The sequence below is a fragment of the Rhea americana genome, unplaced genomic scaffold, assembly GCF_003343005.1.
Source record: "Rhea americana isolate MKP2758 unplaced genomic scaffold, rheAme1 scaffold_71, whole genome shotgun sequence".
Taxonomy (NCBI): Eukaryota; Metazoa; Chordata; class Aves; order Rheiformes; family Rheidae; genus Rhea; species Rhea americana.
In genome coordinates, this window is record NW_028186879.1 from 1,233,029 (window position 1) to 1,253,217 (window position 20,189).

The following is a 20,189-nucleotide window of genomic DNA, read 5'->3' on the forward strand; positions in this document are numbered from 1 at the left end:
GCCTTGATTTAATAACAGTTATTGAACAGCACAGTTTTCATTATATGCCCTTATTAAAGACATTATGAAATACAATATCAACTTACAAAAGTCTAATAATACAGCTATGTTCTCTAAGTCAGAAAAAAAATGGAACCTACCACTGCTGCTGAAGACAAACTTTCCAGTTATCTGTTTTTGGTTATTTCAGGTTCTCCAGTTCAGCATTTCTCGTATGGAAGCACWGTCCATCACCGAACCTAACTGATTTTGAAAGCATACTCTAATCACTTCCCTGCCCAGAAGCCTGCCTTAAGTTAATGAAAAGTCAACAGCAATGCCTRTCCTAAAGATGTGTCAGGAGGTCCAAGTGTGAAAAGCTCTCAGAAAACCATATTACCACTGCATGTTACACTGGTGAGAGTTCACAGGCACCTGGACTGCAGAATATCTCCAGCCACAATCCTGAGCAACAGTGAGGGGAATATTCTGATGAAAAGCYACATATATCCAGCATTGCCATTGCGTAGAGGCTGGTTGGTACACCTTTAAAGGTAGTGTTCTTCAAAAGGAAGTATTAAGGAGGAAACAAGCAATGTTGAGCAAAATGAAGACTGGACACAAAGTCTGATCATTTAAACCAGAGATGCCTGGATGTTTTTCTTAAAATCTCAACAATCCTAGATTCTCCACGGATACTACTTTTCCTTTGCTCCCACGTAGATCAACAGAAATTTTTTGAAAGGCTAGGACAACTTCTACTACAGTGTTATGGTCTCTGCAGATAAATAGAGTAGCTACAGATTTTCCGTGGAAATCTAAAAGTATCCCGCTTTGATGGATACAATGACCTTAACAGTCACTGGTGGCCTCTACATCAGTTTAACTGCCTTCCCAGTATTGAGAATAGTAATTTCTGCTACTAGATCAAAACTCAGTCACAGTCAATCTCCACTTCAGTCTGTCCTTCACCTGGTTAACAAGATCTTTTCAAGACAGACAAGTATAAGACTACAACGTGTAGATTAACCTATAGGTGGCACTCTTTGCTCTGGCACAACATGGAAGGACTTTGAAACACTGACCCTCCTTTCTGTTAGATGACATATGCCCATTTCAGTTTAATAAGAAACCCATTAAAAATATGAATTTCACAAAGCACTTTAACACATTAGATTTTATTGTCAACACACTTAAACTCAAAACCTGAAATCTATGTTCAAAACATTTAGTTCTGAGGATACTGAAATAGAAAATATTTCACATATTTCCATTACAGACAGAAAAAAAAGACATAGAATATGCTGATGCTCAAAGTCATAAGTTTAAGAACGGCACCACTACAATATTGTCACATAGACTTGGAAAGTGAGCATTTGACTGTTTTTAAATATCTTCTCTGCATTTCTAGTATTACACATCTACTTAGAAACTTCATAGTTGTGGAGAGAGACGCGGTAATTTTGTCTTCAAGGTTTGTTTTGAAAGCACCATGACAATAAACTGTTCAAACTACGTCCTTACAGAGGGAAGTCTAAACAGAGACAATTATTGCAGTTATGGCTTTTTAGGGGTAATATTCATTATTATCTGTGACAGGTTTGTGATTAATATAACAACAAGCAGAATCAGTATTTCCTTGGAATTCCTCCAGGGAGGTAAAGCCAGTGTTGCCCATTTTAAAACTGTATTTTTGATACTGTCTAAAGAAACCAAATTCTTATATACTACACAAAATGTATGTGCATGGCCAGGTATTATCCAATTCTCCCTTCTTTAAGATTCTGGAAAACTAAATGAATCCAAACAAGCAAAACTTCATTATCGATTTAGCAGCAAAGAAGTTATGCCAACTTCACACAACAAACAGACTTCTGCTTAATTTAAATTTATTTCTCGCAGAGTGAAGTGACTAAAGAAATTGTATCAGACAGTGTCACATGTATCAAGCTCCATTACCAAGACCCTACGGTTAATCAGAAGGAGAGGGAGGAAAGGAGCAAAGGGAAGGTAATGTCTGTTCCTAAACAATTGAAAGATTTATGCTGCACTTCACTTTTCTCTTAAAGGTCCCAAAGAAAAGTCTTATATAGCTACCTCAATGTTACTTTTCATAAAAGCAACTMTCTTCAAAAATCAATTTTGAACAGCATCTCTGTCTGAAAAACTGAAACATTCCTGCAGTCCAACATTTAATGACATTCTTGGCTTGTAACATGTACTCATCACTTTCCTCGTCATTTACTTTATCGCTTCTCATAATTATCCTTTGTGTGCTGGTTCCTGTTTCGGTGCCTAGGAGGAGAGTAGCTGACTCTTCTTCTTGACTGAAAGCTAGGTGTGTATGGATGAATTCGGCGTTTCTTTGGTTTTTCTTCCTTCCTGCTTTTGTTTGGCTCAGGCTCCTGACTGACTTCCTTAGGCTCACGTTCTTGGTCTTGCTCTTTTTGAGAGGGTAATGTGTTTTTGATAGTATTAATAAGAAATCTTTTATTTGCACCAGCAAGAGGACATTTCAACCTGTAAAGACATTTAAAAGTAATCAGAAGACATGTCAAAAATACCTGAAACAAGTCTGAAAGTTTAACCTCAATAATTTTAAGATAGCTTTCTGCTTTTGGCTTTCCTTGCATGCCACCTAGTGTAAACTCTCAGTACAGAAAGACATGCTCAAGGTTGTCCCCATTCTATCATCATACTCAAATTAATAAAAAATTATTTTACTTTAACAGAGTGAAAATCCACAARTTTTTTCACAAGGCAATGAGTATGCAGGAGGAAGCACATGAGGCAAGGCTAATGTTTAATGTACCCTTGTGAGACAACAAACAAATTTTAAGCTTGTCAATGCTTAACTTATCTCTTCAGTAATCAGATGTAATAATTAATATTTAATAATCATTAGAYTTAATAATAATTATTAAAGTAATGTAAAACACCTTTTTAAGTCAAGTAGGAATGGTTTACAAGATGACAATCTCCTATAGTCCGCATTATTTAATGCACTGAAATATTTAGAAAATAAAAGCACTCTTGTACTAAGAACTGAAGCAGATACAGCAATAAAATAGATACACAAGGCATATCAAATTTAACTTACATCTGGCAAATGTCTACCAAGGAAAATAATAAGTTTCATTTTCTTAAATAGATACTTCTCTAGCCCTTTTCCTTATTCAGCTTCTCATCTAYTGTTTCTGACTTCTCTTCTGTCAACTTTTGCACATTAGTTGGTTTTAGTAAACAAGTATTTTATACTTGATTTATCCTGTTGGTAACAATTGTGCGCTCTTTATTCTCAGTTTGTCATCTCTTAAAGAATGAAGTGAATAAATCCAAGTTAGATTTTTTTTCTTCAAAAAGTGAAATCATTCTGAAGACTGTTTATGGCTGGAAGTACTGTATTGTTTGTGTTCACAAATATTTTTAGAGCACGCATGCCAGTGGAGAACTTAAGGGATTACTCTAAAAAGGGAGAAATGCTGGAGATCAGTGTCACTTACTGAATCAGCCACAGAGCTGATGAATCCTAAGAGTGCAATGTTAGGATTATCCAGTCTACTAAAAAATTTCATATAAATGTAGAAACTACTCCCTGAGGATTTAAAAGCCTTTTTAACCTCTGAATAATCAGAGGTATCAAATTGTAGAACAGTAGAAAAATTGGAACTAAGATCACGTCTGATTATTCAGCACACTACGAGACTTTCAAGTCGTCATAGTGTTTACTTCAGCTCTCATTGTTAAGCATTGACGATAATTTCTTTGAGTATTTTTTTACAAGAACAATTACACAAGTCATTTCAGAAAGATACATTGAACAATCACACTGTTTTTTTTTCGATACTTATTTCTTGATAGATTTCCACAGGGTAAMTAGTTTTAGAGTTTTGTAAACTTTTATTCGATACCTTTCTGCATGTCAATCTATATGGTTATGCTCAAGCCCCAGTTAAAAAAAAAAACATAAAACCTCTAGATCTATTTATATATACACACACAAGTATAGCTGTTTTGTACACTAGTGTAGCAATATTTATACACCAGTCCTATTACTGATGAAAATATGTGGTTAACAGTTATTCAGTAGAATAGAGTTTCCATTKCAGGCTATATCAGCTGTGAACACGGTGATCAACATGCCATGGCAGAGATGACATTCAAAAGCATAACACAAAAGAGAAGATTTAAAACCTCTGTGTCTTAGGCCCATATTAAACTGTTTTATCTCACATACCCTACCAATATGAGGGCATTTTCCTGACTGCATCCTGATGAGAACTTCAACTATTTCACATTTGCCCTTTTCTTCTTGCTTTTTCTTAAGTTAATGTAACAATTAAGCACTAATAAATATATCACCAGGATAAGACAACCTGCCCAAAATAAATCCACTTTGCTGAAAAAAATTATTTATTTTTGGCACTCTGAATGCCACTGGAGCAATAGTGAGAATGGAAGAAGTTGATGTGGAAGGCAGGGCTTCAGAGCCAGCTAAAAGATGCCATCAATTCACTATCACACAGCAGTAAAATGAGTCACTGCACTTTCATATAACAGCAGTAAGTTATAGCACTGATGAGAAGCATCAATCCTTACTTTTACAGACCTCAGACTTCAATGAAGTAAATTGTGCCTTTAAATCTTGAAGGGGTATGAGTATACACATATGTTACAACGCATACACACAAGTCCATAACGTTTACATTATGAACATGCTATACATGTAACTGTGAAGATTAAAGGTAAACTGTATTAACTCACTGATACCTTCGGCAACGTTTCCATTGGTTAGAAAACTGCAGGATACTTCTACTGCTTATCTCCCCTAAGGCAAGCCTGTGGCTTGCTGTAGGTCTGTTCCTGCAGGGCTCAACTCACTGACAGCTTTCCCTGTAATGTAAATTCTGAAGGACTGGCAGGCAAGTTCAGCCTCTGCAAGACGGAACACAATACTGCTGACTAGTGAACAGTTCCACAAAACAGATAAAGGCAAAACAAACAAACTCTATTAAAAAATTACTTTTAAAAGAACTGTTGAAAGAACTGCAAAGTTTCAAACTCAAGTGTGCTTGAAGCAGAGACTGCGGAGATGACCAAAGAATACATGCAAACCTGCAATTCTAAAGCAGTCTAGTTTTCAAAACTGACTCCAGTTTTGTAGCAATGGATTCAATCAAGGGCACACTTGGGTTTTTTTTATTTGCACATTCTGATAAGCTAAGACATGGTGTTTTTATACCTAAAACATCACATACCCCTAAAACAAGTCACCTCTCCCAAAAGAAGGGACAATTTCACATTATGAACCAGAAAAAAAAAATTCTTGTAAGCCTAAATGAAATCTTAATCACACTTCTGATGTTTCAAGACAAGTTCTGTGCAAGTGAGCCACCTTGCTTTTCTGCCAATACCTGGCATCAAGTGCACTGCAGTTTAGCACAGTAGCAATATCTTATTAATAAAACAGACAGATGCTGATTAAGATGCTAGAGTACAGGACCATGAACCTCTGATGAGTAGCTGCACATATCAAACAACCTTGGTATATAGAGTAAATCAGATTTTTCCAGTAAATAACAGGGTTTATTATGCATGAACTTACAAGTACATTTCCGACACTCCCAAGCTGCCATGAAAAAGGGTATTTTACAGGAAATAAGAGCAACTGAAGACAAAAAACAGCAGCTGGAGCTTGTTATTTGACAGAGTTTGTTTTGCCACAGCAGCTAATCTAGGTTACAGTCCTTTCATAAGGAATCTCACAAAAGAGGATGTTTGGAAGGACTGTGCAAGCTCTTACATGTTGTCTTGGCAGCTATATACAGCTGGCAGGACTTTACTACTATCTGTGCTCTGATTAGAAATTTTTAACTTACCTACTATGCAACCTCTGTCTAGACACTCTTCCTCTTCTTTATGTTCAAGTGAAAAGATTTAGTAGAATCACATTCCACTGTTTCTGCATAGTCATGCAACATCCATTCAATCACAGACAAGATGCAATAAAGTGAAAGAATTTCAGTGCTCTCAAAGCTTTTTGCCTCTCAAAGCTCTTTTTGAGTGTATTTAGTATTCTGCAATACTTCTGATGAGCAGATTTGGTATTGAATAGATTCTATCTATAGGCATGACAGCAATTTTAGGAGTGCTTTATAAGAAATAGGATTAAAAATAATGTTTCTAATGTCCATCAACTTTTTGAAACTTAACCTACTCTTACAATGCACAGTTGAACAAACTATCTAAAAATATCCTGTTTTCCATATTTTATTTTAGGTGAGCTTTCAGAGCAAGCCAAAAAAGACTAAATTCAGCCATACCGCATTTGCTAGGGGGATCTTCAAACATCAAATCTATATATTGGAGGAAAAAACCTATTGCCTCCTGAACTTGTCTACATGTAGCTTCTGGGACATTTTAATTGCCTTTTTCAATTAAAACAGAACAACCCCTTAAAATGGACACAGCTCTACTGTTAGAAGGAAGCCTATGAATTACACCCRTAGGGCTGACAAAACCATACAGGGAATCTGAGTCTGTAGCTTAATTCTACCTAAGGGCACACAGTGCAAGTCCCCAGGTATCTTATATCTTTATTCCATCTGCATTAAATGCTCTCTGTTTATATATAAATTTATTCTTGATAATTAGACAACAGTTTCAAATGTTCTAACTCTGTTCACAACTTCTCACCTTGGATCCAACTGGCCCTTCAAGTAGTAACTTCTAGAGAGCTGCTCTGATCTCTTTCCTCAACTCAAAAATTCCAGAATCACAATAGCATAGATCAAACTTAAGTTACAGACAAATTCTGTTCTCTTTCGCTTAGTATTTCAGAGATGAAGACAGCTTCAAAGAAGATTCTTCCTTCCTCATTTCTCACACGCTTTCTTACTCATGATTAACTCCACAAATCATAAAATTACAAAAGCTTGAAGCAGAACTATAGAGAAAGGACCTACACCATATGGTATCATAAAGAGGCAGGAGACTCCAGATAAGCAGCACTGTGGTGGTACAGTGTATAAGGATGAACAACTACAGGAACTAGCAATACTGCAGTGCCGAGAACAAGGATCTTAAGAACATCTGAGGAATAAATCAACACACAAGAGCTAGTAATGTGAGATCTGCAAATACCAACACTCAGTTTTTCTTTGATGAATTTGTCACCAATCTAAGAAGTCCTGAGAGCATAGAGACCAATGAGATAGGACTCTTWACCAGCCAAGAGTTCGTGCAGCCCATTAGCAATATTGAGAAATATTCTATGTCCAGAGAATCCCAGACAACCTCCCTTCCTGCATAAGCTCTTGCTTGATATCACCACCAATCTCCCTGCTCAAGACAAGTTTCTTCTACTGCTATCTGATCTTGATAGGTTGCAGCACCTATCTATGCCAAGAGCAAGCTTGGAAGACAGGGTAACATCAGTAAAGTATTTCCAAATCAGAAGAGATACTAGCAAATGTTCCATATTTCAAGGCTGAGTCTTTGTATCAGAAGCTGTGGGTTGAAGGATGACTATTTGGTACATTTTTTTTCCATGACACAACTGGCTATGCTAGCTTTGGTACTTGCAACTCAAGCTCAGACAACAGCTTACCACACATCTCACATGAAGAGGCAGCAAAGGTTATRCAGGGGCACTTGGGGAACTTCATGAGGCAGTGCACTTGAGCTAGGGAGAAATATTCATTGTGGACAGTAATGTGGGCAGTATGAATCATAAAGCAGTCCCAGAACAGCATACAGAGACTTGCTAAGGTATGCTGCTATCAACACTCACAGGAATCTCCAAGCTATCCTTTGTAATGGCATGCCAAAAAAAGTTCTCTCCGAATCCCTTTAMCTCATTCCTGTCAAATCCTGCTGACTCCAGAAGTGAATTTCCCATATCTRACAGCTGCTGAAGGGCAACATAAACTGGAATCAGCAGAGTATGAGYAGCAGCAGCCTCTGCTGCTTCTTACCCAAAGGGAGACAGCAGAACAGATCTTTCTTTGTAAATTGAGCTGCTTCAACTATCCAGCACCAACGGAGAATGGATGGACTTGCCCTGGATGTCACCTGGGTTTGTGCATCACTTCTCCAGGATCGTATATGCCCTCTGAAGAAGGGCTGAGGGAAGCCCAGGAATCCTTAAACACACCTGTAAGCATTTTGGGTTTRGCAAGGAAGACAGGCTTTGTGCTTTACTTGTTAAGACTGTGCTTTGGTCACATTGGTGATATCCCTGACTGTTTGCTTCTACCCTACCATTCATGATATTCTAGATTTGGTCTCAGTATACATTTGATAAACTTTTCTGCATGCTTCATTTGGTATCCATGAAGTTCAAAAKAGCTGTTACCCTCCTCTCAGTAGTTTACAATCACAAGGTTACAGGTCAGCCCTGAATGAAATCTGAAGCCTGTAAGGATTTACTGTAACACTACTTACATCTGCAGGCTGCCATTACTTTGCTGCRGGCTGATACTCAACAGAACATCGTAGGTTTTCTTCCAAATACCTCATTGGTTATCTAATCTCCTACACATATATATGCAACATTTAATTGCTGGACCAGTTCAGAGGAATCAGGCACCAAAAATATTAATAAATTTCTTTAAGTGGTTGAAAGCAGTGGCAGCTTCCCACTAGTAATCTGCCTCTATGCTTGCATAACTAGACACYAAAGACTTGCTGGGAAACCGCGTATGGTGGACATTATATTCTCCTATGGCCACACACACCGGCTATATACTAGCCTATGCCAAACTCTACAGCAGCAGATTTGTGACAGATGGGATTACAACCATTAATCTCTCTATGGACAAATTCAGAGAAGAAAAATCCCTGGAAAGACATCAAATGCAAAAATATCATCTCTAGTGCAGCATATCCTGAGGTGCAGACTGCCAGAAGCTCAAGTATTATCCTGAAGAAGTACTGCTGCATACTTACTCCATTTCTTAAACATTGGCTGTTTACCAAATAAAGACAGCGCACTGTAGCAATGGATCTTTCATCTGATTCCATACAGCTATTCTCGTATTCTCCACATATAAAAGTATGCTTACTTCCTTACTTCTAAGTTCAGGCTATCTTCATGCCAACCTCCATGTCAACAGCCTTCCTCAGCTTGAAACCTTCCAGACAATCCTMTTCTCTCCAAAATCTTTAACATAATCTCTGGCCTAACAAGCCACTATTTCGCTGTAACAGAAACAGAACAGAAATCTAAAACTGTTCTAAGAGCAAATCATCCTCAGCTATCTCCTCTTCTGGCAGGTCTTGGACACTAGGTGTTAGTAAACTCCCTAAGACGGTAAACACAATCGCTTAAGGGTGACCACTACGCTCATGCAGACAAGCAGTAAGAAACAGCTGGGAGCGAAAGCCTGTGCATAGTAATGCAAATACTGATAGGTATTTCAGATTGCACAGGTGGAAGCAACAACGCTGCACAGGATTCTAAGGTGCTTGATTATCTCCTGACAGATGCTCAGTCTCCACACCTGGAATTATCTTCATATTCACAGTAAATGGATGCATATTGCACCTCATGGTGCTAATTGATCTGTATTGGTTTACATCACCCTTTAACAGGGCTCACAGGGTAAAAGTATGTGATGTCAATATAGCTGTAACTGCACTGAGGGATTAAACTAATTCAACTACTTCAGCATAAATGGTATAAATCACATGCTTAGCAGAAATACTGGGTAAAATACACAAAAATATAAAATATATTTCGAAAACATAAGAGATTAACCTTTTAGAGCAAGACATTATTTTAACGAGCTTTGGAGCTACTTTAAAAAYATAGCTGAGAAATCAGTTGAGAACTTCACTAACAGGACAGGCTTATCTTCTAATAGTGTCAGCAGAGGAAGCCAGACATTATCTACAAATGGGTTTAACACTCAACTGGTGTGCTATGCTTTTGTGAACATCCCTAGATCAGATAGCTTCTCATCAGTCATTTASATTAGTTTAAGAGGCATGAATCCTCTCAGCCTGTTGTCATTTCTCTAATAATACATTATACATTCCACAATAATCTAGCTGTAAAAACTGAAATAATGCATTAAAATTAACACTGTATTTCACATAAAACCTCCCTATTATGACTTTTTTTCCCACCCACTAAACAATTTAGCCCCTGGATTATATGTTTTTTTTCAGTCTCAAACAATACCTTCTAAAACTGGATTATATTTTAAGTTAATTTTTGGCTGCAATTTACACATGAATACACTGCTAAAGGAAATCTATTATTATTAYGTTATTGTTTTAGGGGATTTGTTTCTGTGTTATGCTACCAATTTTTTAAAATTTAAACAGAATCCAACCCATATGTGGCCATCATGTAAAGTAAATATATGCACATTAAAGCTACCTAAGATTGCTATTGTTTTGTAATGTTGCAGTCTRAAGTTTGCAATTCCACCTACTACAAGGAAACACCATTACAAAAGCTACTCTCAGTTCTCCAATTGCTTTGCCTTTAATATATTTAGTCAAGCAATTTTATACAGGCAGAATTTTCTTCAGCTTCTTTCTTACCTATCTATAAACATATTTTTCCCAAATGAATACCTGAATCTTAATGTTTATTTCCTCCTGWCATTTATATTAAGAAAATATAGCAAGTTCTGTGCTCATTTGCATGCTGACTTACCATCCCATGGCTCCCATTGTTTCAGCTCGGGTTCGGCCACGTTTTGCCTCTTTAAGCAACTCTTCCACAGCTTTCCTAAATACAAAGGGAGGAAAAAAAGTTACCACGTAAGGAAAATGAGAATTTGCCACTTTATGCATGTTATGTGAAAAAGGGGGAAGTTCATTGCTTAAATCATTTTGGGGAATAGAGGCTATCAAAATCAACTTGACTTTCATATAATTCGTATTTTATAAGGCAAGATTATGAAAAAATTAACATACTAAAAGCAGTTAAAGATGAAGCAAATAAACAATTACAATGCTAATTTAAATTGGAGAACAGAAATAAAGCGTGCAAATTTGGTACACTGCACTGAAAACACAGCCCCTGTCACTTCATCTTGGGACTRCTCTTCCCTGCTACCATTTCACTTAGGTTCTCGTTCTTCTATTTTGAGCCTAGTTAAGCAACACTAATAAAACAGCAAGCACGTATTTGACAATTTCTATTACTTCAATTACTAGTTGTTAAACTGCACTGGTTTTGTTGTAACAGTGGAAGAAAAGAGGTCACCTGTGTGACTGTGATCCACTGTGACCCAGAATGACTGTTGGAGCTTTAGTTTAATACCATCCTCTAAAACAAACTGGCCAGGCAATTAAATAACTATGTTCACATAAAGAGCCATCTGAGAGTGTAAATTATGCAAAATTCCTGCAATGTGTTCAAATTCTTTTCACTAATTGATTTCAATCACCAGTGAAACTTAAGTAACCATTCTTCAGTACACTCTTGAAGCTAATGGGAAAGCCAGTAAATGCATAATGCAAGTCATATATTATATAAATTGAATGGATAAGCAAAGAATTTGGTTGGTGAACTGTAAGCAAGTACACRTGTCAACCAGTGAGAACTACAAGACAGAAAAGGAAAGCTATGCACCTGACTAAGACACAACGTATGAAGCTAAGMATTAAGAACAGTGACAGGGATAACAGGCAGGCTTGAATAATCGAAGGGAGCAGCTAATAAAAAAGGAAAATTATTGCTTAGCTCTCTTAGCTACAATGYGGCAGAATGACAATTGTGTGCAGACTACACAGCAAGGCAATCACCATCTTGGTAGTACAGTGTTTTTTAAACYGTGCAAAAAAGGTAACAGCCAACAGATTTCAACTCAAGCTGTTAGGAAGCCATGTCCCATTGTATCAAATTCCTGTGGCATTATCAGCRTACCACAACTTTGCTGCTTTGCAGTTACAGATTAAAAAAAAAGATGGAGTACCAATTCCAGTGTCAACCCAAGTTTGAGACTAGAAAAGTCAAGAGTTACTATCTAATAACAGAARCAAGTCTGAAAAGAAAAATCAACAATTTAACTGGCTAGTTGTTCACATGGAACTGCTGGGCTGGGCTCTAAACATCTAACACAGCAGTTTACTACAATTTAGATTATTGAAGTCTTTAAGCAAAACACAAGGCATTTTAGCTTTAGATGCATACATGGCTCATGCATAATAGGGAATGAAGATAAATAGCTCAGAAATTCCTTCAGTAGCTAATGAGAAGGCTTTAGGCAGATATATAGCAGCTTATATCTATCAGTTMAGACCTAGCCTTCTTCAGTTTGTTACGATTTTAACATAAGCCTTTACTGGCTCCCTTAACATTAGTGATCAGTGACATTTCCATTTGTTCAGATTGGCTGGTGATAGTTTCCCCTCTGTTTGCACAGCCTTTGGGCACTTCTTGTTTTTCCTTGGTAATGAAAAACAGATCGGTGCTAAATGAGTGCAACTGTAAAACACACCTAGGTATAGCTACATTTTGTACAATTACTTTTCAGTTTTGCGTGAATACAGTTTTCATATTTTATACTGATAGATAAGTATCATGGAACTACTTCATCACTTTGTAATTATTTCTGGCAAGCAACAATTTAGCTGAAGACTCACAGAATGCTGAGGTTGGTAGGGACTTCTGGAGATCATCACCTCACTACTCCAGCAGGGTCGCCTGCTGGATGTATGTTGACCTGAACCCTGTCCAGATAGCTTTTGAACACCTCCTGGKATRGAGACTCCACAACCTCTCTGGGCAACCAGGTCCAGTGCTCCATCACYCTCACAGAAAAGCGATTTTTCCTTATATTCAGATGGAGCTTCCTGTGTTTCAGTTTGTGCCCATTGCCTCTCRTCCTGTCACTGGGCATCACYGAAAACAGGCTGGCCCAATCCTTGTTACATTCTCCCTTCAGATATTTATATGCATTGATAAGATCTCCTCTCAGCCTTCTCTCCTCCAGGCTAAACAGGTCCAGCTCTCTCAACCTGCCCTCATATGAGATGCTCAGTCCTCTAACCATCTTTGTAGCCCWTCTTGGGACTTGCTTCAGTAGCTCCATGTGTCTCTTCTATCGGACACAGTACTYGAGAAGTGGCCTCACCAGGGATGAGTAGAGGRGCAGGATCACCTCCCTCSACCTGCTGGCAACACTGTTCCTAATGCACCCCAGGACACCATCATCCTTTTTGGCCACAAAGGCATACTGCTAGCTCATGGTTAACTTGTTGTCCACCAAAACTCCCAGGTCCTTCTCTGCAGAGCTGCYTTCCAGAAGGTCAGCCCCCAGCTTGTACGGGTGCATGGGGTTATTCTTCCCTAGGTGCAGGACTCTGCACTTCCTKTGTTTGAACTTCAAGAGGTTCCTCTCCACCCAACTCTCCAGCCTGTCCAGGTCTCCCTGAATGGCAGCACAGCCCTCTGGTGTATCAGCCACTCCTCCTATTTTGGTATCATCAGCAAACTTGCTGAGGAGGCACTCTGTCCCTTCATCCAGGTCACTGATGAAGAGGCTGAACAAGACTGGACCCAGTACTGAGCCCTGGGGAACTCCGCTAGCTACAGGCCTCCATCTTGCGCTACTGATGACGACCCTCTGAGCTCTGCCTTTCAGCCAGTTCTCAATCCAACTCTCTGTCCACTCATCCAGCCTGCACTTCCTAAGCTTACCTGTGAGGATGTTATCGGAGACAGTATCAAAAGCCTTGCTGAAGTTAAGGTACATAACGTCCACTGCTCTCCCCTCATCTACCCAGCCAGTCATTCCATTCCTTCCAGGTCATCCCTACATTTCTTCCAGGTTATCTGTCCCTGCTTCCACCTTCTGTTTGAGTTTTGCTAGGAACTCTTTGTTCATCCATGCAGCTCTCCTGCCCCCTTTGCTTGACTTCTTGCTCACTGGGATGCACTGTTCTCAAGCTTGGAGGAGGTGATCCTTGAACATTAACCAACTGCCCTCTCCCTTCTCACAGGATCCTGAACTCCACTATCTTATGATCACTGCACCCAAGGTGCCTCCAACCTTCACAACTCCAACTAGCCCTTCCTTGTTTGTAAGTAGGAGATCCAGTAGCGTATCTCTTCTCGTTGGCTCCTCTATCACTTCTAACAGGAAGTTACCATCGAAAGATTCCTAACTAAGCCTTCAGATTCAGTCACAAGTTCTCAAATAATATACAAACAATCCTTGATCAACATATAATTAYGTATTTCTTTGTCTCAAAGAGAAACTATCCCTCCCAGAAAAAGTTGAGATTTATGCCAGACAGGTATGCAAATACCCACAAATTCTAACTTTTCTGGTTGATACTGTACATTTGAAGGGCTTTGCAGAAGGAGTCTACGACTTCCATAGAAACAATAGYAGGAAAGCACTAAAGAAAAATTATTGTATCACTTTCCTATTCACTAATCTATTAATGACAGACTGGTTACAGTTTTCATCACAAGAGTCTCTTTCATGCGGTTACCTGTGTTAGTTTAGTAACAGCCAGGACCTAGGTATTAGGATTTTTTTCAAGGACATTTTGTATATGCAGTAGTCAGAGCCATTCTTAAAAACTGAAAATTTGCATATTAAGTTGTCACCTCTACTAGCTATTTCGTTGTCACTTGCGTCTAGAACAAATTTTCCCTCCCTCTCCTTTTTTCTTTCTTTAATTGAGGACAGGTAGCAACATGGCAACTTCAGCTTTCACAATTTTGTCAAGTACTGCTGCCTTCCCAGGCAGGACAGTTAGGTATGTGAGGCAGCTATTTCCCAAGACCATAAAAAGTTTAAGAAACACAGGATCTGCTGTGGGAACAAGAACACATACGAGTGTCACACACAGTAACATTAAGGCAAAATTCACTTTTTAATCTAGACCCAGATTTTGCTACTTGAACAACCTGRATACTAAATACTTTTACTACCGTAGTTACTGAACTTTGTGATTTGATTTTAAGAAATCCAAATAGGAGGCAGATTAAAAGCTAATATATTTTTCATTATCTTTATAAATAAATCATTATCCAAAGTATTTGAACTACAAAGCACTCCTGAAACAAATATATATATACATATATACATATATATATATATATATATATATAAAAAATAGCTGCAGTTCAGTTTTAGTGGTGCATCAGAATATATTAATATGGTGACACAAATTCTACTAACTAATGCAAAAATTATAAGCCATGAAGTATGAGACATATACTTACTTTGCATTGATTATACCACAGATCAGACTGACTTGACACCTATTTTACAGCCTTATGAGTAGAGATCTTCCCTTCTTATCCAAYATTATTTTCCCTAACATTTATCTTTTAACATTATTTTTAATCACTGCATCTTCTACAAAGCCCTTCTGACTTGCAGGGACAGTCAGCTGAGTGGCATGAAGATCAAGGGGAAAAATGCTCAAGATCATCTCTGAAGTAATGTGTGTCCACTCACTGACCTTATACTCTCTCTATATGAGAAAGTTAAAAGCTTTACAGATATTCAAACGAAGTTTTTACATTTGCTTTTAAAGGACTCTCGGAACTCAGCATTCCTAGCTATCTTCTTTTTTACAACATGGTCACAATACAAACATTCCCATAGCTGCTAGACTGAACTCCAACAGCAGCAATATAAGCAAAGGGAACAYAACACACAATTTTCACGAGAGGACACTAAACACAGATGGACCTACAGGTAACATTAGTTGCAGCAATTAATCGACTATTTCCAAAGAAGGCCAAGGGGGTGGGGGTGGGGACACACACATTTCTGAACACTGTCATCATTCTAGCATCACTTATAACAAGAATAGCAAGCACCACTCAAAGCCTTGCTACGGCATACTTTTTGAACAATGAAACTTCCCTAAAGAACTACACTAACGTTAAGGTATAAATATGAGTGTTTTTATCTTTACAAGAAAGTATGGACCAAAGTTTATTCATATTTCTTAGGGATCAGACTTTTATTCTATATTCTAAGGTTACGAGCAAAATATCCATTGTGTAAACTCTAACAACTGGTAGCACAAATGCATGTGCCTAAAGAATGGGAGAATGTTAAAGGCTGCGCAGTCTAGTAAAATCATATGTTTTCTATTCCTCATTCAGGAAAAAAGCTTTCATTGTTTTGCTGAAGATGACAAAAAATATAGATTAAAAATTAGTAACTGGTAATGAATAGGTATATGTAAAATTACAGGCAATGAGAACAGCATATAATTATAGAGAAGATTGGATGCTTTTAATTATAGACAGCATCGCCACCTCCACCTATGCCATCATCTCATTAAGGAGCCCAAAGAGRGCTATACTGGCAATATATTTGCTGGAATTACTTCACTGCACAGAATCAGCTACTGAAATGCACAGATCTGAGAGCAGGAGGACAATATCCAGATACAATTTCATATAACATCTCCCAGAGTAAGAGACTATTTTATCAAACAAATCTTCTGCAAAGACCATCATGGCATTAATAATTGATTGCCCTCTATACTATTAGTGTTCAACCTGAAAAGTTAGGTTACTGAGCTGCAGGGAGCTCTGAAATCACTGAATGCTTAAACCTACTTTCTGAAGTACTCTAGGTCCTGAGAGCAAGCTACATGCCCAGGAAGAACAGCCAGTTTCTCCATCAGTTTTCTCAAAGTACTTCTATGCTAACTATGTACACTATGTTTGAGTGCGCACAGGACCTGAAGTAGATATTGCCATTGGCATTTTAATTACCTCTGAAAAATCAGATATCAGGAAAGCAAAGGACTGAAGATATTGCCTGCTACAATAGAAGAATGACRCTGAAGGTTGATGTTTGTATAACTGACTCCTGTATGTTAATTTGTCCTATCTGAGCACATTTATTACAAACACTGGTGAAAGGGAATGTCAAAAATAAAGCCTAAGCCACAACTGAAAACAAGAACAAAAAAAGGCACAAATTCACCACACACTTCTTACAGTGTGTTCAAAGGCAAAAACATCCCACATCAGGCATGTTCATGCTCTAATTCTTCCTAGGCCAGGATTCTTACTTATTTAGATAAGCCTATTTTCAGCACATTTCTGTGSTGATATTCTCAACAGCTTGAATAGTGAGGATACCACAAAACTTCAAACAATGATTTTAGCTTGCAGTTCACTTTTTTGTCACTACTATAGGAAAGAATTAAATATTGAATTAAGCATCACGACAGTTAGATTTTAACCTAAGAACAATAAAAAGATTAGTAAGGGATATTAACTAATTTCTCTAAGGCATAGAATTTATTTGTTGGAAACTATAATTGGAACTTTTGCACAGCAGAAGTGCTAGACTACTGATTGTCAAGAATATATCTGTTCTTACAGAACATTATCTCCTTAAGAGATGCTTATTTTCAAGCACATAATGCTCCACGCAAGCTTGGTAGGCAATTCTAATASAGTATGATATTTAAGGTTGTGAAATATCCATAGCTGTTAAGAGACAGAATTGATTATGAAAGAATTCGGACACACAGTATATTAAGTTCACCTCCTATTCCCAGAGAACTATTTCAGTGCTTTGAATACACAGATCCATGAAGATAGTTGCTGGGGAATAGTTTGGATGAGGATGAAAATGGTCACCTCTATCATATCCTGAAGGGCATTCAATAGGAATTAAGCAGGAAAAGCAAGTACATCTGCTTATAGGGAGAAACACAAAATAAATAATTCCCAGTAGCTGATTTCTAAACTTTTTTTTCTTTTTCTACTTTCTCTTGGATCATATATTAACAGAATGTTGCTTAATATTTTACACACTTGAGGTATTTACAGCTTTTAGGGTTTTAAACCCCAAAGTATGCAACAGTCACACAGTAACACAATTAAGCATTCAGCTTCAGTAGTGACTACCACGTTCCGTGAAAGTGAGGAAAACTTCAAACACAAGACAAAGTGAGAGTGAGACACAGTAAAACTGAAGAATAAAAGCAAGAATTCTAGCAGTAGAGGCAAAACTGAACAAGTAGATTGGAGCGACCTCTCTTTAGATGGTCACAAAAAACTGGGACAACTGGCTTCTTTGAATAAATCATTGTTTGGAAGTCTGGGACACAGAATTTACTTTAGATCTGAAAAAATGCATAAAAATAGTTATAAACTTATTTTATGCTAAATTAACCAAAAGTACACATACAAAAAGCCTTACACTGTTATTGAAGGCTTGTGCTTTGAGATAAGACTAAATTCAGAGAAAGATGGAAAATATTCCCCCMAAAAAACATTTTCAGAACACAAAAAATCTACCTAACATAGCTACACTGTGGATGCAGAATAAAAATTCCATTATTTGTAGGCCAAAGTAATATTAAAGGGCCAAAAATTACAAAATTACAAAATCTAACTACAACAGCCATGGATCTGACCTATCACGAGCATGATCAGTAGATCACTTGATGTGAGACTAACAAACCATGTTTGTAATGCAAAAGACCAACACTATACTATTGGGTATTGTACAGAGAAGCATGTTAGGAAATGTCCAAATATGACATCTAAATGYACACAGCAAGAACCGAAATCAGGACACTACTAAGAAAAAGAGTTTTCATGAATACTGAGAGTATGAAAAAGTACCTAGCTAATGAAGAAGTGTAAGATAGATCCAGGACAGGAAACGGTAGCCAGCAAGTCTACTATATTGTGCATATAATATGTAAYGAACTGATTAAGCAGGGAGCACAGATTCAAGGTTAGATTCAGGACAGTTAGACTCTTCTGTGTATCCTCTGGAAAGAAATACAGAGTTTCTTCCTATCTACCACACTGCCATGAAACAGGAATAATAAATTGATCATCAGCTTGAAATAAGAGGTAGGGCAAAACTTTGAATCTGGTTCGTGGAAAGGAGACAGTCAGAAAGAGACTCTGCAGCAATCTCCTGTAACCAGGGTGTAACCAGCTGTGGCCCAAACTGTCCAGAAAACCACAAGCCCTTTGCATCTCAGCAGTGAGCAGAAGAGAAACTGAACATAGAAGGAGCTGTAACAAAGTTTAGATTTGCTATGATTAAAAATAAAGGTATAAGTTTGGAATAGTAGTCATAAAAGCAATATTCACACATAAAGAAGTTTTAATTTTTAAACTGATGCTCTGAGAGCAGAAGTAGCTTACAAGAATTAAAAGCCTCTTAAAAAGCTTTATGCTCTCTACCCCTTTGATCACCTCACTACATTTGTCCCATTTAAAATACTTGCTAGATATAAACAGTGAAAGAAACAAGTTGTTTTCTACAGCCTCAAGAAGAGTTTCTTAAAGTTAAGGGAAAGAATCATGAGAACAGTTCAGAAAGCCTCATCATTACCCTGTAAGTTTTCTAGCTGTCAGAAAAATACAACCAAGCTCAAGCAACCATGTCAAAAAACCCACCACACTAACCATCTTTTCCCAGACAAACCCGCAATAAATAGAATTATTATATAAGAAAAAAATCTACCTGTGATATACATACTTAAACAGGAATTACAGAATCTGTAAGGTTGGAAGGGACCTCTGGAGATCATCTAGTCCAACCCCCCTGCTCAGCAGGGCCACCCAGAGYGTGTTAGACAGGGTTGCRTCCAGGCRGGCCTTGAAGATCTCCAGAGARGMAGACTCCACAACCTCTCTGGGCAACCTGYKCCAGGGAGTAAGAGAGGCCTGCTGGGACTGAATATGCAGATAYAAAATCTGGATTTTAATCCACAGTGTTTGCTTGGGAATACCACAGCTCAGCATGCACAGTGAAACAAATCAGCTCATCCAAAGAAAATGCAAGGCAGGAAGCATTTTCTTTCTTTCTTTTTCTTTCTCTCTTTTTTTTTTGGGGGGGGGGGGATAAAAGGACTGCAGATGTTTTGCCATAATACAAAGAACAGAATCATTTTAACAACTGCTCGACTAGCAAACATCTATAACACTGAAAAACAAAATTGGTAATTTTTTCTCACTSAGCCCATTGCTCACTCAAGCCTGTGTGGGGTTTTTCTTTTGCAATTTTACCAAGTAAGCCTAACTGCTGACAGACGAGCCACCTAGCACTTTTTTAATCATCCTGCCGAATGCTATCGCCACGTATCGCAAAATGTGGTATTTTTTAAGTAATGAGGGTTTAAAAAACGTTCTTATTATTCTGTACATGATGCGGCGAGACTCAACGCTCCGGAAGGCGGTGCGGAAAGCTCTGCCCTGCCTCTGCCCCCGCCGCCGCCGCCGC

General features: G+C 38.0%; 1 protein-coding gene across 1 annotated transcript; it reads right to left on the bottom strand.

Annotated features, from left to right (window-relative positions):
• Window positions 1-1,137: 1,137 nt before the first annotated feature.
• POLR1D (RNA polymerase I and III subunit D) lies at window positions 1,138-20,161 on the bottom strand. Its single transcript, XM_085321769.1, has 3 exons — window positions 20,112-20,161; window positions 10,649-10,723; window positions 1,138-2,499 (listed from the first exon to the last, which is right to left on the bottom strand). Coding segments are annotated over exons 1-3 (351 nt in total). The 5' UTR covers window positions 20,114-20,161; the 3' UTR covers window positions 1,138-2,225.
• Between the last annotated feature and the right edge of the window lie 28 nt (window positions 20,162-20,189).